This window comes from Enhydra lutris, unplaced genomic scaffold, assembly GCF_002288905.1.
Source record: "Enhydra lutris kenyoni isolate GAN:26980312 unplaced genomic scaffold, ASM228890v2 scaffoldscaffold36, whole genome shotgun sequence".
NCBI classification, from domain to species: domain Eukaryota; kingdom Metazoa; phylum Chordata; class Mammalia; order Carnivora; family Mustelidae; genus Enhydra; species Enhydra lutris.
The window spans coordinates 4,803,032-4,819,574 of record NW_019154120.1 but is presented as its reverse complement, the minus strand read 5'-3'; the positions used below and the strand labels follow the sequence as shown (position 1 = coordinate 4,819,574).

General features: G+C 43.3%; 1 protein-coding gene across 2 annotated transcripts in view; it reads right to left on the bottom strand.

Annotated features, from left to right (window-relative positions):
* The window catches only part of LOC111154253 (F-box protein 15), a 38,705-nt gene extending 22,438 nt beyond the window's left edge, over window positions 1-16,267 (bottom strand). The window contains exons 1-7 of one of the 2 annotated variants that reach the window (XM_022513755.1): window positions 16,164-16,267; window positions 13,460-13,564; window positions 9,961-10,203; window positions 9,190-9,399; window positions 5,446-5,572; window positions 3,880-3,962; window positions 2,752-2,894 (exon numbers count right to left, since the gene is read on the bottom strand). In XM_022513755.1, coding sequence (XP_022369463.1) covers window positions 2,752-2,894; window positions 3,880-3,962; window positions 5,446-5,572; window positions 9,190-9,399; window positions 9,961-10,203; window positions 13,460-13,564; window positions 16,164-16,171 — 919 coding nt within the window. In that variant the 5' untranslated portion in view covers window positions 16,172-16,267. The remainder of the gene's footprint in view (window positions 1-2,751; window positions 2,895-3,879; window positions 3,963-5,445; window positions 5,573-9,189; window positions 9,400-9,960; window positions 10,204-13,459; window positions 13,565-16,163) is intronic. The other variant, XM_022513754.1, reaches the window with a different exon arrangement.
* Between the last annotated feature and the right edge of the window lie 276 nt (window positions 16,268-16,543).

Below are 16,543 nucleotides of genomic sequence, written 5' to 3'. Positions count from 1 at the left end.
ATCTGAAGCCCATGAAGAGCAGCAGGAAAATCTTAATTAAAAGAACATTCAGTGGGTTCATTATTAGTAACAATATCAATATTGCCATTTTTAAATGATTACATATTTTGATGTTGTTTGGGACAAAGACTTGCAGCATGAGAAAGAGATACAAGTATAGAGTCAAACCTAAGTTAAGTAAAAACCTTAGAATCTTTCATTTACATGAATGCATGATTTATTTCTTCCCACTATAAAAATTACAAACTTCTTAGCACCGCCTACTGAAAACGCTAAAGGGAATGAAAACCCAAAAGCAACGTGCATCTCCAAGATCCAAGTTACAGTTTCTAAATGCCATTGTGTAGTGGAACTAAAGGGAACCAGAGCTCCTCGGGAAAATGGATAATTCCAAATGTGCACAAGAAACAGACAAGATGATCCTGAGGTATCTGGTCATGTTAGAGTACAAGCAAGCTACCAAAGAGGAATCATGTCATGTCAAAAGACCACAAAAGAAGATGACAATTTGAGCATCACAATAACTATAAAAGGAATAATGACTGAAAATACATAAACTACATTTTTTAATCTATGAGTTCAAAATAATACCCCCCCCAAAAAAAAACCCTCTAAGTCATCTTTGAAGACTGTTAGAGTGTTTATCACTATTCTGTAAATAAAAAGAAGGACTCAAGCACGTGCCCTGCCCTTCCCATACTAATCATATTTCAGGTAACCAAACAGTTGATAAGAGAAAACTCTTCTTTACAGAAGGATACTAGATAATGGGCACAGAGGGAATGACTGCACTAGAGAAACATCATTTTTGCAGTCTCTAGTATAATGATGGATATAGGTACCCATCATTTGGTGAACATTCACAGAGAAATTTGTACTAGAGGGAGCAAGCCAAAAATACCCTTACCCCACTGATCTTAACATAATTAATATTTAGACAAATGTCTTTAAAAACACAAAATACCAAGGCTCATGCAAGAAGAAAGAGATAGCTGAAGTAGTCCTCTATCTATAGAAGAAATTGAAGCTGTAGTTAAAAACCTTCCCACAAAGAAAGCTCCAGGCCCTGATGGCTTCCCAGGTGACCAACCATTTAAGGCGATCTACTACCAATTCCATGTAAAAGCCTCCAAAATACCCCAGAAGTAAGCAGGAATACTTCCCAACTTGCTCTATGAAGTGGCCTGAGACCAAAGCCACGAAAAACATTACAAATGGAAGGTACTATTTAAAAGAAGTAACAAAGATGAAATACTAAAGATCTTAACAAGAAATGTGTAAGACTAGTATGAAGAAAATTCTGAAACACCCTAAAAGACATGTAAGTATTCTTGAACACAATGAAAAATAAACCACATTCTTGGGGAGGAAAATTCAACAACAAAGATGTTGATTCACCTTAGGTCAATATACACATTTGACATAATTCTAATAAAAATGCCAACAGGCACAGAAAAACCTAGAAATCCTGAGTTAAAAAACAAAGACTTAAAGACTTATGAGGGTGTATTAAAAGGGCACAGGAGCTGGCTTGAAGTAGACCCACTGACCAAACTAAGGACAATTTTAGCTTCAAAAAGAATGGTGTCTATAGTTGTCTATACATTATTGACTAAATAAAAAACCAAGAGTCCACAATGACACTAGACAGCAAAGAAGAGAGAGAGTGCACTCAAAATAATTCCCACCACATGGAGTGATGATAACATCAATTCCTTAATCTGAGCATTGGTGGTCAAAGAGAAAGCTCATTAACCATGCCACTACAGAAGCTCACCAGTTGATGTGGGGAATTTCTTTAGAAATTCTCAGCTAATAAATGTAGAAATATTAGAAAATCACCATTAATAAGAAAAATCACCAAAAATTAGAAAATCACCATTTTCTAAACTCTAAAATAAATTGATTCAGGCAAGGATTAGTAATGGATATCAAATCTATTAAATGAAAGAATTCTGGGAAGTAGGATATTCAGAAATGAAGTATAAAATTTCCCCTATAAAATATTGTTTCCAAAAATGCTTAACTTGAGGGGCACCTGGGTGGCTCAGTCAGTCAAGCATCTGCCTTCAGCGCAAGTCATATTCCAGGGTCTTGGGATTGAGCTTGGTTTTGGGTTCCCTGCTTAGTGGGGAACCTGCTTCTCCCACTCCTTTTGCTGCTCTGCGCTTGTGCTCTCTCCCTCTCTCTCTCAAGTAAAATAAATAAAATCTTTAAGAAAAAAAAAAGGAGGAAACAACAAGACAAAGCAGAACAGGGGGCATTCTATATTCCTCTTCCGTTTCACTCAACTGAGGTCTCCTCCCTCTCAGCCTTCTCCAGTCTTTGTCTCGGCTTTGGTGAGCATGACAAACATGGATGCAGTATATACAGAAGGGTGGTTTCTCTTTATTCTTATCCTGGACAGATGCTACACTTTCTCGAATTCCTTCGAGAAAGAAGGGAAGAAGTTTGGGGTGGGCGGGGGAGGCACAGCAGGGCTAAACAGTAAGGAAAGTATTAGCAGAAAAGATGAGTAGAGAATATTCCAGAAGGCAGAGAGATGGTAGTGAAGGAGACAGAGCCCAAGACTAAAGAGACTAGATCTAGCCACAGGATTTCTTAAGTCCTAGGATGAGGTATGGGTATGGGAAGACAGAGTGCCAACAGATGATCAGTGAAGAGACAATTCTTAACTCATATAAAAACTGGTCCCCTGTTGTCTCCAACCTTTTAATTTCATACTGAAACAAAAAAATCAATTACTTTCACCTTTCTTGGTAAAGAGATTGCGAAATGTGCCACACAGGTAGGAAATTCCACTGCTGTGCATATCAACATGCAGCTGGTAGCCATGCAGTCCGTACTCTGGGTGGTCATCCAAAAGAGGGGTATGAGGAGGTAGCTCGTAGGGGCTAAAAAGCAAAACAAAACATACACACAAGTTTATCAACACCAGAGATAAAATGTTTAAGCTGAAAATACTCTTTCAAAAAAAAAAAAATTAGCATCCATCCTAACACCAGCTCCTATCAATCGTCCACAGGGTTCCCAATAATCTTCCACACCAGGAACTTGAAAGAACTGCCTTGTGTTCCCTTCACCAACTTCTATAAAATTGGGCAAAGGAATGAGTTCCATAAGTATTCCCCAGAGGACCACGGAGGAGCGTGTTTCTGGGACGTGCCTAGGCCAGCAGCTCTGCAAAGACAGCTCTGCTCGTCCGGAGTCTCAGGGGCCAGAGGATGGAGCTGCCCAGCAGGAGAATGCACCAAACAACAGACCTACAGAGCAGGAACCCAGGCTGAAGAGCCACAGCTGTGATGAACAGTTCTATTCGGTAAGAAAAACCTTACTGGGTAAGGCAGCAAACTCAAAAGCATCCAGGAGCTTTTCAGATAATTTTTTTTAAAAATTGAGTATGAAAGCAGTGAGATGAAAAGCATATTCCCCAACTGAAGACCTTCAAATTCATCGAAAGACACACACTGTGTGGACCAAGCAAAACGCATCTGCAGACCCGACTTGGCCAGATGTCTGCGTGCCTTGCAACATATGAAAACGCACATTAGTGCATAGAATGGGAAGCATCTTGAGGCACTGGCATCTTGTGGTAACGACACACTATGCTGCATAACAATCTAATGACACACTATCCTGCCCCCATAATACTGTTCTACTGGGGACATAATCCTGAACCCAGAACAAATAAAGCAAATGTGTGCTCATGAATAATCCAATTATTTCAGCAACAGCTAAGTAATTACACCTGTTGGCTTGTTTCTACTGATTGAAAACAGAAGATCTTGTAGCTATTCTCAGGATATTAAGATGGTATCAACTTCTAATCCTTTACATTGACTATACAAAAATTTAACACACCCACATATAAATACATACACAGTGGCTGAGCCTAACGTGCTCTTCTCCACAAGGTGATGGAAATGAAGATTTGCCATTACAAAAGCCAGTTCTTCCTCCCTCTGAAAAGTTAATTAGAAAGAATACATTTTCAACTGAAATATTTTAATCTTTCACAAGGTCGCAGCACATTCGTCTTATGGATAGATGCAGTTTCTTACCACTGCAAGATCACCACAGTCCTAAAGCATTATTCCTGCTAATACATTATTACCATCCAGTAAGATTCACAGGGCGCACTGACAGCAGGACCGCGGTTTACCCAAATACACAGAGCACGTGGTACCAAAAGGGTTAACATCCTGTGATGTCAATCACATCACCAGCACTTGTGAAATATCAAAATACTCTATTAAATGTGCATCGTGAAAATACACATGGTTAGTTCCAGGTTCTTTCAAACTCTTTCCCAAGATAATGACAATACTGGTAAGACCTTCACATATACAAGATTAATTCCACAAATACTTAACATTAGTGGCACATGTTCCTCTCTTGAGTACCTGCTTGACTTGACAAAGCCAGTGGGAATAAACAGATTCAGCCACCAGGTTGAGTAGTAGAAAATGTGACTGTAGAGGAACAGACATCCATTCCTGCCCAAATTCATAGCTGACACTGACTGGTGGAGATAACCCAGAATGGTCGATCTGAGGCACCGCTCTCCGGTAGCCCGCCAGAGGATGACCGGCCCAACCAGGGTCCTCATAACTACGTGCGCCAACACAGACAGATGAATTCAAGTCAAGGAGGTGCCCAACAAGCCAACTGCTGTGTGGGCTACAAGTCACCCTCACACAGAGAGCGAGGGAGGGATAGGAAAACTGATGGCCCCAGCAGGTTGAGAAAGACAAAGTATGACAAAAGGTCGATGTTGTAGATCTTGGTTCTGTCGAGCCTCACTCAGACTTGTGGACTGCTATTCTCGTTTGTGAACTTCCATCTTAAAGCTCCCACAAACCGAGGCCACAGATCTCCATCCACATGTGGTACACAGGAAACATCACACTGTTATGCTCGTTGCCGAAGTGACTGCCCAGAAAGTAACCCCAAAGGACGGGGCCAGTCAACAGTCTCACCCTGGCAAAAAAGAAACCTCATCTAGTGGGAGAGGAGAACTCTTCAGACACTGTCTCCTGAAAGGCAGATTACATGTAAGGCCACACATACCGGATCAGAAACACATGTGGAGACTAGGTAAACACACAGTAAGAGACCCTCTGGCAGACACCGGATGTGAAAGGAGGAAGGAGCAGGGACTGCTGGGAAGGAGGAAGGGGGAGGCTCCAATGACACGGGAGGGAGAACATGAACAAAACCATGCAGACAGGAACAGGTCGCCTCTCATTTGTGACAGCAGAACAGCAGAGGGGCCTCCACTGAACAGGGGGTCGTTTAGCTAGGAAAATGAAGTTGCTGGAGCGTAAAACAGACTGTGGTTATTGGAAAGTTGGAGGTACCTCACATTTGGTATCATGCATAATGGTGAGTCAAGATGGAGCGGGGAGGGAGATGGCAAAGGGCAGGCAGGCACTGGAACCTTACCTTCCACAGCCCCACCAGGAGGCCTGGGTGTAGACAGAAGATCCGAATCAGGCTGTCCCAGCCAATCATGGTGGATTCAGTTAAGTTACTTAGATGGTACTTTGCAATTAAAGAATGCCACCGAGGTCTTTGCACATCCATGCCAAAGAAAGGAAAGAGAGAAATGAGTTTTCACATCTGGAGTATTATCAATTCTGTCTAGTGCACCCAAGAAGACTTTAGAAGAGCATGCTAATAATGTGCACCTCGTTAATGAATGGTGTGGGGAGGGTCGGGGACATAAACAACTCCTATAAATAACAAGAAAATGGACACACCCAAGTTTCTCACCCAAATGGTTTCCTTCCCTCCTCCTCGCTCTTACTATCAACTCAACAGCTCAGTCAGAAGTAGAAGAGTCATGAGGGTGAGAAAGAACCATCTTCTCTCCTCTTCCCCTCAGAGCCCAGCACAATGCTATCATCAAAAGTAGATTCCCGGGGCACCTGGGTGGCTCAGTGGGTTAAGCCTCTGCCTTCGGCTCAGGTCATGATCTCAGGGTCCTGGGATCGAGTCCCGCATCGAGCTCTCCGCTCAGCGGAGAACCTGCTTCCTCCTCTCTCTCTCTCTCTCTCTGCCTGCCTCTCTGCCTACTTGTGATCTCTCTCTCTCTGAAATAAATGAATAAAAATCTTTAAAAAAAAAAAAAAAAAGTAGATTCCCACATGTACTCCTAATCAAGGCATATAATGCATAAGCAAAGATGAAATATTTTAAATGACAAAAAAGGAGGGGGTCTCAGGGTGTTGTCTGAAAGCAGATATATATACCTTTTAAAGTTTTATCAAGGATAACTCAGAGAGGGTGAACATTTTAATATTAGAAAATGAATTTAAACCAAAATCTCCTGAGTGCTGTCATGAAGGAGATCCACTGTGAACTGCGTATTGAATTAATGTCCAAGAGGAAGTAACAACTCAGATGTGTAAGGAAACACAAAGGAAACACTTTTGCTATTCATCATAAGAGGTAAAAACAACAGAATGAAACTTCTAAAGTGCTACAATGGTAAATATAGATATAGCTATATAAAATATATAGATATATAGAAATCATATAGATATAGCAATATATAGAAATTATAAGGCAGGTGAGCTCTCAGTGGCCAATTAACACAGCTTACCATTTGAGGCAAGTCCCTATGGAGCTGGGGCCATGTGGCCTTCCAGCATTCTCCTCCAGCACCTAAGACACCAGCTGGCAGGAGAAAGGTATTCAAATGTTCACTTAGTAAAAGAATCAGAAAACTAAGGAGTTTCTGCAGTGGTACTGTTTCCAAGTGGGAGCGTGAGAGGGGGAGGCTTTAAGCATCAGAACCAAATCGGCAGCTCCCAGACTACCCTCGTCTCTCCCTCAATCTTCAAAGGACTTTTTGGGCTGAAAACCACAGTTAAGGAGTGGTGGTCGGCGAGTGTATGTATGTGATGTGTGACCTAAAAATATACCCCAGTTAGGTAGAATACACAGGGAGAAAGCCAAACACAGGGTTAGGAACCTAAGTCTGGCATCAAGAAAACCTTAGATCCAACCCCAAGGTGCTCAGAAATGGTAGTCACTGCCTCTATGGTTATCAGTGTGGACAGATGAGGCCAAGCAGGGCATGAAAACCCTCCTCTCACACTCTTCAGTGGGCCCAAAAGGAGACTAGTCATACCACAGCTGCACAGCAGTTTAAACAGACTCCAGAGAGAACAGGCGAAGTCCCTATGTGCCTCGGCCTCACAGGCCACACAGAGAGGAGAAACGAAGGCTAATATCTTGGAGACATACAGCATAAATCACAGCATGGAGAACACTTGCAGAGAAGAAAATTTAATGAGTCTGACTAGAAAGGTATCAAATACAGGAAAATTCAAATTGCAAATTACATAAATAAGGCTTTCACTATTCTTGAAAATTTCCTCATGGAGGAAACAAAAAAGACTCAAATAACAATCACCAAGTTTCTCCTTTGCTGTCACACAGATGCATGTGAGAATTTCTGCATGATAAAAGCATTCACTCTCCCACTTGCAACAAAGAGCCCCTCAAAAGAGATTCCTAAAAAACACTTTCAATGTCTGCTCCCCACAGCTTATCAAACACTTTCTGAAGTCCACTGAGTTTTAATGGAAATAAATTACACTAAATCAATTTTCCCGATGAATTCTAGCACTTCTCCCACTGCACGGTATCTAGGATTCCTGACTCATATGGCAGTTTTAAGGAGCAAAATAGCTTTAACTCAGCTTTACAGTTCAAGCCTATCCACTTCGTCTTCCATGACCATCTTAATTGATGTTAATAATGTTGTCCTAATACTATAAATAATATTTCGTGATATGCCAAGTAACATGTTGCTTGTATTAGTACAGAGACAGTGGACTGATTCTCCAAACACCATTTCCTAGTGCATGAAACTAAACACTATCAAAGAAAAAACTGGTGTCTATCATGATACCATACAAAATTTCAGAGATTTATCCAAATACAGGTACCAATTATAAAAGTGAACATGCTTCCGAAATATCTTCAGTAACGTAATCAGGGAAAATCATTCATGTGTTATTCTCAGTAGCATTGTTTATTTTCAGAATACAATGAGACCAGCTTTATCACCACTGAGAAGCCCAGAGCTCACATTCCCAGCACAAGGAGAAACCTAACCCTGAAACATCCTCAAAGAATCAGCACCAGAGAGCTGAAACTCAAACAAGGTCCCGGGTTACAAAGTTGTAAAAATGTGTCTGTGTCCAGGGAAGCTGTGAAAGAACGCTCTCGCACCACGATAATACCTTCCATCCCAAGGACACACGTGACGTGTGAAAGAAACCTGGGGTGGAACCCCAGCACGCAGGCTGGCAGGAACAACATCTGGTAAATGCCATGGCAACGTCAATGGATGCCAGGCAGTGAAGGAGGCAGTCGAGGGCAGGAAACCAACCCTGGAAAAGGCAGCTATGACCTGTGTACCTCTACGTTCGCCGTGCCTTCTATGTAGCTGCACTCGCACTCGGAGGTCAGGACAGTAGAGAAGGCAGCATCTGGCTTTTAGGAGAAAGGGACTAATGACCAGCAGAGTGAGCGGGAGAGACCTGGAATGCATGTGGACGCAGCACAGAGCCCTAAGTGAGGACTCGGTGCACATCAGCAAGGTGACACCCACGGATCTGACTAATGCACTTGACAGTGAAACCTTCTGGTCCTCTTCACAACAGCCACACACACTCAGCACTCATCGCCATCATCACCAACCCCTTCCACACATGGGAAAGCTGAGGCACAGAGGCTAAGCCACTTGCCCAAGGTCACACATCCAGTCAGTCCAACAGAAAGGCACATAAAAGTAAGAATCATTACCTTAGGACCTAATGTTTAAACTATGATTACTGTACCATTTACTAAAAACAGATATAATAGCTTTGTATATCTTTGTGTTAAAATGGTTAAAACTAAGGACTCAAAAGGTTAGCCATCAGTCACCTAGGAATTTCGCTAACTAGAATACTATTCTCTGTTACAGACAACTAACATATGAGGACACTAAATTTAGATCTAATCATAAATGTTAAAAAAAAACATTCTTTTTCTATTCTATAGTGATCTGCAATGCACGAGAAGTCTTTAAGATGAAATCAAATTAAAATATGCTGATGGTATTTTTAACGTACAAGTATTTACACCTAAGATGTTCTCACCCAAAGGTTCTGTTGAATTAGTACTTACCCATTTTTGGAGGGGGTTTTAGACCGGTCCATAAAAACTGGCATCACACCACACAAATCTAAGGCTGACAGCATGGCTAGCTGTGGCCAGTTTTTGCCATACCACATAATCGTCACTGATGAATCATGTACGGAAAGGTCAGTGTGTTCCATGACGTACTCTTGTCCATTTTTTGCTTTCAATATAATTACCCAATATAAACCAGATATTCTGGAGAAAGAAAAGCTAAAAATGATTGCCTCATTGCAGGAGGAAAAAAACAATACAACAACAACAAAAAAACCGCTAAAGTCGACTACACATATCATCTCTAAAGTATCTAATTCCTGAAAAGCCGAAGCTGAAGTTCTCCAAAAGCACCCAACGTAAATGTTCAGTTCATCAATGGTTCCCTCTACAGAGCTTTTCTCCTCACCCATCAAACAGTCACTGAACGCCTCCCATGTTCTCGGAACTGGCAATACACGAGTTCTGCCCAGAAGGAAGGGTGCTCTGGGTGCTCCTGCTTGACTACAGCAGATTCCTAGGTTATTTCTGCTTCGCATATAAACTCCGGGCCATGTATATGGAATTGAGAAATACTATATGGCTAACAGGTGCACAGGAACATATAAATCTTCAAAAGACGGTCCCTTACAGGCTAAGCTGCACCTATGTGCTCACACACAGGGTCCCCTGGGCTTCTGTCATCCTTTCCACAGTGACGGGCACATAAATGTTAAACGGGGCCCTCAAGTAACTGGCGTGCATGGCTCAAGAGGGCGCTTGTACCTGAGGGCCTCTTTGGTTTTGACGGGAAGGCCTGTGTCCGGGTTGACAGGCTGGAGAACCTGAGCGAGCACGGCTTTTACAGATGCTCTTTGCTTTGTAATAAATTCTTTCTTCCAATATCCAGCTTCTTTATCCTCAACCGACAGTGACTTCATAGATACAGCAGACTTCTCTGCCAAGTTAACTTTCCAGTTACATCGTTTAGGTGAAAATGCAGTTGTATAGATTCTAAACCAAATAAAACTGGGGGAGAAGAGGAGCTACGTTAACTAAGAGACACTCGCATGCTCCTGCAGCAGCAACAGATTACCTCAGAGATGCACGATCATTTTTAAACAGTCCGAGTCCACGAATAAATCAAACCGAACATTTATAGTCGCTTGTGTGTTACAGTGAACTGCAGTTTGAGGTAAGTGTTTCAGATTCGCCAACCCCAGAAACACACACTAAAAGGAAAAGCTTGTTTCCCAGGGTCAAGTTGAAATGAGTGATCTCATGGTCTTTGGCATCTCCAAACCACTACCTTTCTACAGCACTAATGGAATAACAGATTGCAGAGAGATAACAAGAAATACACCCGGGGATTCCTATTGTGTACTTTTAAGTATGTACCTTTTTAAAAGATCAGAAGAGAACCATATACACATACACATAGAGAGAAATGTCAGCAGCAATGGAATTGTATGTTATTTTTGATTTCTATGTTTTAATTTTTCCACAAGGAACACATTGTGCTTGCACAAAGAGAAGAAAGAAAAAATTCGCTGCATAATGAGCGAAAAAAGAAAAAAGAAAAAATCACAGTATTTTTTGAGCACTGTGTTAAGCATTAATTTGAGGACTTTGTAAAGGTTAACTAGTTTAATCATCAACGAACCCAGACAGTAGCTACTATTACTGTCCCCACCGAGCAGACACTGTAACGGAGCCCCCGTGCGAAGCTGCGGCCCAGGCGCGTCCGTGTCTGTGGAGGAGACGGAGGCCCCGGGGCCGCCCCCGCAGCCTCTGCCAGAGCTCACAGGCCTGCCTGCGGGGCTCTCGGCCTCTTCAGTAACAGCGAACGAACTTGACGGAACCAAGTAATTTACCCAAATGCAAAGAGCCCATCAGCCACAAGGCTGAGTCCCAATTCAGCTCAGAGCCCCACCCGCGCCTCCCCTGCCTGTCGCGCCCAGAGGCCAGGAGCTCGGAGCGGTGGCAGGGGGGGTGGGGGCTGTGGAGGGGGTGGGGGGGGACGAAGTCAGCCCAAGGCAGGCCTCTCCCAGCCAACAGCCAACGGTCGCCTTCAGGGAAAGACAGAAACTGGGGAACAGTCTCTTGGGGGAGACCGAGGCGGGGCTAAACTCAGTTTCCTACAGTGAAAAGTGCGCTTTACCTGAATAAGCGCAACGACATGCTGACCCCCGTCTCCGCACTTCGGCGTCGTTGCATGTGGGACGACGTGGCCGCGGCCCAGAGGCAGCGAGGAGAAGGCGGCCCCGCGCTGGGGACCCCCGCGCCCCGGAGGCAAGCCTGTGCGCCCCAGAACGGCGCAGCCCCGCACTGCCGCAGCCGCGAGGGGCCCCGCACACACACCCCGAACCGGACCCCACCGCGACTCGTTCTAGGCCGCACCGTCCGGTCCTTTCTCTCCCCGCGGAAGCCTCCGCACCAAGTCTTCTGCCCTCAGGTATTTATCGTCTCGTTCAGAAACATCTGGCCTTTGCCACCTGAGCTAAGAGCTGCAAAATGACGACGACTGAGGTCCGGCGAGGTAAACCTGACGCGATTTCGCCAAAAGCCCTTGAGCAGGCAGTTTTATAAACTCCTTGACAGAGAAGCTTGTTCCGGTTTCCGCGGACCGACGTTCCTCGTCATTCGCACCGCGAACCCGGGCACCGCTCGCAGCACAGCGGACTCTGCTCCCGCGCACGCGCCGGCTCCCGACCCGCGAGCGCGCGCCCGGGGCCCTACGCAGCCTCGGGCACCGCCACACCTGCCATCTGTGCCACCTGTGCCACCTGCAGGAAGAACCGCTTCCGCACGTCAGCCGACCGCGCTTACCATGGTGAAGCCGAAAAAGAACTCTTTATAGAATTAAAATCCTGTGTGGATTGTTCCACGTAATTATTTATAAAATGCAAATGTCACGTATAAGATGCTTCAACAAGTACTTAAAACCCAGACACATTCATTTCTTGATCCCCATCCTGTTAGAAGACTAAGGTGGATTTGAGGACAAGAGCGTATTTAGCTATTCTGACTACCAGTCAGGCACACACACGCTTCAATCAAACAAGCTGTTGACAAAATGGGCCCAATTTATTGTTCTAATGAAGTGTTAACGTGCCCTTTTTGAAGTCTGACTATACGATCAGACAGTGACTCTTAAAAATAACATTCAATATGTGCGGGGGGGTGCCTAGGTGACTCAGTCGGTGGAGCACCTGATTTTTTTTTTTTAAAGATTTTATTTATTTACTTGAAAGCCAGAGCACAAGCAGGAGGAGTGGCAGGAGCGCCTGATTCGCTGTTTCGGCTCCAGTCATGGTCTTGGAGCCGTGGAATAGAGCCCCTTGTTAGGCTCCACGTTCAGGGTACAGTCTGCTGGAGATTCTCTCCTTCTCCCCCACTCCCCTGCTCATGTTTGTGCACACGTTAGCTCTTTAAAGTAAACAAATAAAATCTTTAAAAAATAAAAAAATAAAATGCAATGTATGCAATTAAGATATTTCTTATAATAAGAAAACAAACACACAGGTAATTGCATCAGAAGCTCAGATTTTTAAAGGACAACTCCCAAGAAAGTGGGATGGGCATATAATTAATAAGAAAAGTATGCAAGGAACATCACTAGAGGTATGGCCCCAAATCCACTGGAAGGCCCAGTGCTTACACCATCTGAGCCCGTGAAGGTCAGTGGGGAGAGGTGATGTTTAGAGAAACAAAGCTATTTATAATTTATCGACTTATTGAGCAATCGGAACTCCATCCTTTAACAATGTAAGAACTCCCCGAAAAAGCTAGTTTGGGATATTTAATTGACCTCTTTCATGAAAATGCCTTACTGCACTTTGCTTTAGTGAATGTCTTCACCTCCTATTAGGAGTCATTAAGAAAGAGACACAAAAATTGCTTGACATCCATTCTAGAGTTATTGTCAAGAACAGGCTTATTTCCCTTGAACCCACACTGAAACCCACTTGTGTGCATACTGACACATACTGACACTGAAGATACAGTCTTCCATACAGGAGACAAGCGCACACCAATAACAAGTTTGATCTTTTTCAGTTCATGCAAAGATACTCCTTTTTTTTTTAAAGTGTATAAATGCAAATCACTGGGAATATCCATTTGACCATGTAAAGCATTAGACATACTACATCTGTGTCTAGAAACACTTTCAAAATTAATTCTTTTAAATTTAAAAAAAATGGTTAAAACAGTCTTATTAGTTTTCATGACTTCTATCAAAACACCATCAAAAGAGGACAGAGAGATTTGGTTTTCTCCTTACTTGTCATTGGACAGATGATAAAAGCGCCTGTTCACACATCCAGCACACAGCAGGGTCACAGCATCCAAGTAGGAAAAGATCTTCAGCAAGATTTCTGAGGGCATCCTGGGAGAGGGGAAAAAATCAGAGAGGCAGGCAAGCATTTGAGCTAAAAGTTATCCAGAAAACACCTGGCTGTTCACCACCAAACAGAGAGCGACCAGCACCCCTCCTGTATGAGAGGCAAACTGTACCCTTATCTTCCACTGGTTTCTCAAGTGAAATGTCCTGCTACCACAGTCCTCATGACCTAAACGAATCCAGAGACCCAAGGTCATGGCAAGCTAACTCCTTTGGCACATTACCCATATTCATACACTGTGAATCCACAGGCAGGACTTCCCTATCTCCCTCATGAAAGTACCCATCATTCTTCGATGAGATAAAATGAAGTAAGAGAAAAAGAATGGATTCTTAGCTATTCATTAAAAAGTAACACAGAATCTTCCTCCTCAGAAAAAAGGAGGAGGAGGAGGGGGAGGAGGGGAAGGAGGAGGAGGGGGAGGAGGGGGAGAGGAAGAAGAAACTGGAATAGGAAATATCCACTTATCTTCCACCTAACCCATACCACCCCTCATGCACCCCCTTCCAATACATCCTCACACTTGAAACCTTCCCCCAGCACTTTAAGGAAACTCCAAGCCCCATAAGATTTTCTGAACTCTCTTTTCCTTTCTCCTTTATTGTCTAGATAAATGACATTGAGCTGAATTCTCAATACCCCATGTATTTCTATGATCTTACACTTTTACATAACAACTATCAGAACCTGAGCATGTCCAGAAAGCCTTACCAACGTTAGGAAGTCAGGAACGGGCACCTTTGGACCTGAGGCTGGAAGAAAGCAAGCCACAGAAGACTGTGGGGCAAGGGGTGGGGGGCCTGGGGACAGAGAACTGGGGCAGTAAAACCCTTCGGCCAATTTAAAATGGTTTGCCCCTATCTCCACTTATGATTTCAATGACTTTACTTTTTTAAATTATAATGAAAGTCAGGTTATCAAATGTTTCATAGGGAAATAATCAGTGCTAAGATTCCAACAATAGTGAGAAAGAATGAAATGGATCCTTGGAGAAAGATGACGAATGCAAGACTTGCCTGGTCTGCGTCACCAGGCTGAGCTCCCCCCACTCAGAAGCTTTGGGGATATTCAACCAGAGACTCCCCGATTCGTTAAAAAAGCAGTTTTGCTTAGGGATTAATTAAATCCCTCCTGCTAAATGAAATTCCTTACATTCAGAGTCAATAAATTAGACACTTTAAGCGGCAAAATGTTGCTAACGCAGAGACGGCAAAGTTGCAAGAAAATACACTTTGTGACCATTTGGATTACCCGTCGCACACAGTTTTCATATTTTGATTCAACTGTTTCACAAAAACTCATAGTTATTATTTTATAAGCAAATGTAATCTAAAAAAAATGTAGAGCTGGGCTTAAAGAAAACATTTCAGAAAAGTATCTGGCAAATCTTATCCAGGAAGAATTAATTAGACTAAAATCCTATTCAAAGGCCATTAGAGGGTTCACCTTCCTACCCAGCAGACTAAGATAATGAAGGGAGGAGGGTTCTCCCTGTACTTCTAGCAAAAGCAGAAAACCCCCTCTTTATAGTTAGAACAATAGAGATCAAAGACATTCTTAGCTATGGTTCATGAGGTATCCTCAAAGCTGGAAAAATCACTATCCACACCATACTGGGTCACTCTGTGTGGGATTCTAATTGTTTCATACTGCAGAGGATGGAGGTGGGGGAGGATGGGGAAGGAGACAGGAAAGTGAGAAGCAGGACAATCCTAGAAACTCACAAAGTGTCAGAGCACAGTATTTAGTACAGAGAAGGTCCTCGGATATTTGGCAAACAGATAAACCAAATGAATATTCGTTCTATTTCTTGTATCATATTATTGTATGACAGATAGTGTTTTCAGAGTATAGTGTTTAAAGCTTAAATTGCTGTCCTTAATTAACTCTTTTTTAGTTCTCATTTATCTTTAAAAACACCTGAAAGCATGTACTCTGGTAGCTGAGTTATAACATCAAAGCCCAAAACTTGAGATCAGGCAACTTACATTTGAATCTGGATTTTGCGATACACAGACTATGTGAGCCCTACTCCCCCCAATGGAAATGTCTGCAGTGCCCACACGTGTTCAGGTGCCAGACAATGCTTAGCAGAGAGTTGGTGCTCCAGAAGCGTCAGTACAGCACAAATCCACAGCCATCTCAGCATCAAGTTCAAACAATTAGTTAAAAAAAATTTTAAAAAAAAAAAACATCCTGCAGAACCTTGCCAGGGCAAAATGGACTTGCAAAGCTCAGAAAGCTAACAGACCCAGAGGCCCCTGGACCTTTTAGAAGAACACACTTTAATCTCCTTTCCACGGTTTCAAGCATTTTGATCAACTAGAACGTGAATAACTTTGAAGAACATTTTTTAAAAAGGAAAATTTACTTGTCACTTTCAGAAGTTCACTTCATAAACCTAGTCTAATAATGACAGCGGTGACAGGCTGATGACTCACAGCAAACTCTCCATGTTGTACTTTCTTCCTACGCAATTCTATTCTCAGCTCAGAACAGCAGCTTGGTATGCACAGCATTGGAATTTTGTCTAAGAACTCCACCCCAGAGCTCCCCAGAAGAGCGCCATCTATGAGGACTCACCTCTCCATAGACACCAGCTGGTCTTTGGGGGGCTGCTCACAGCGCTTTCCCCGCCGGGCACACTGCTTCAGGACAGCCCTTCCTGCACTCCTGGCGCCTGGCCCCTTTCTGAAGGTAAGACGGAAAAGTCAAATTAGAATGACAGATGACCTGTCCAGTCCCCTCTACAAAACCGTAAAGGGTTCATAAACTCCAAGAATGACTCACTGTAAAAGTTCATCTCGGGAAAGGGAAAGGAAAGGAGGAAGGAAGGAGAGAAAGAAAGAAGGAAGGAAAGAAAGAAGGAAGTGGGGAGTGGGGTGGGACAGGAGAGGGACTAGAAAACATTCCATGTGTCCTGAGTAAGTATACCTGAAACCTGGACTCACTCTGATGTGTTT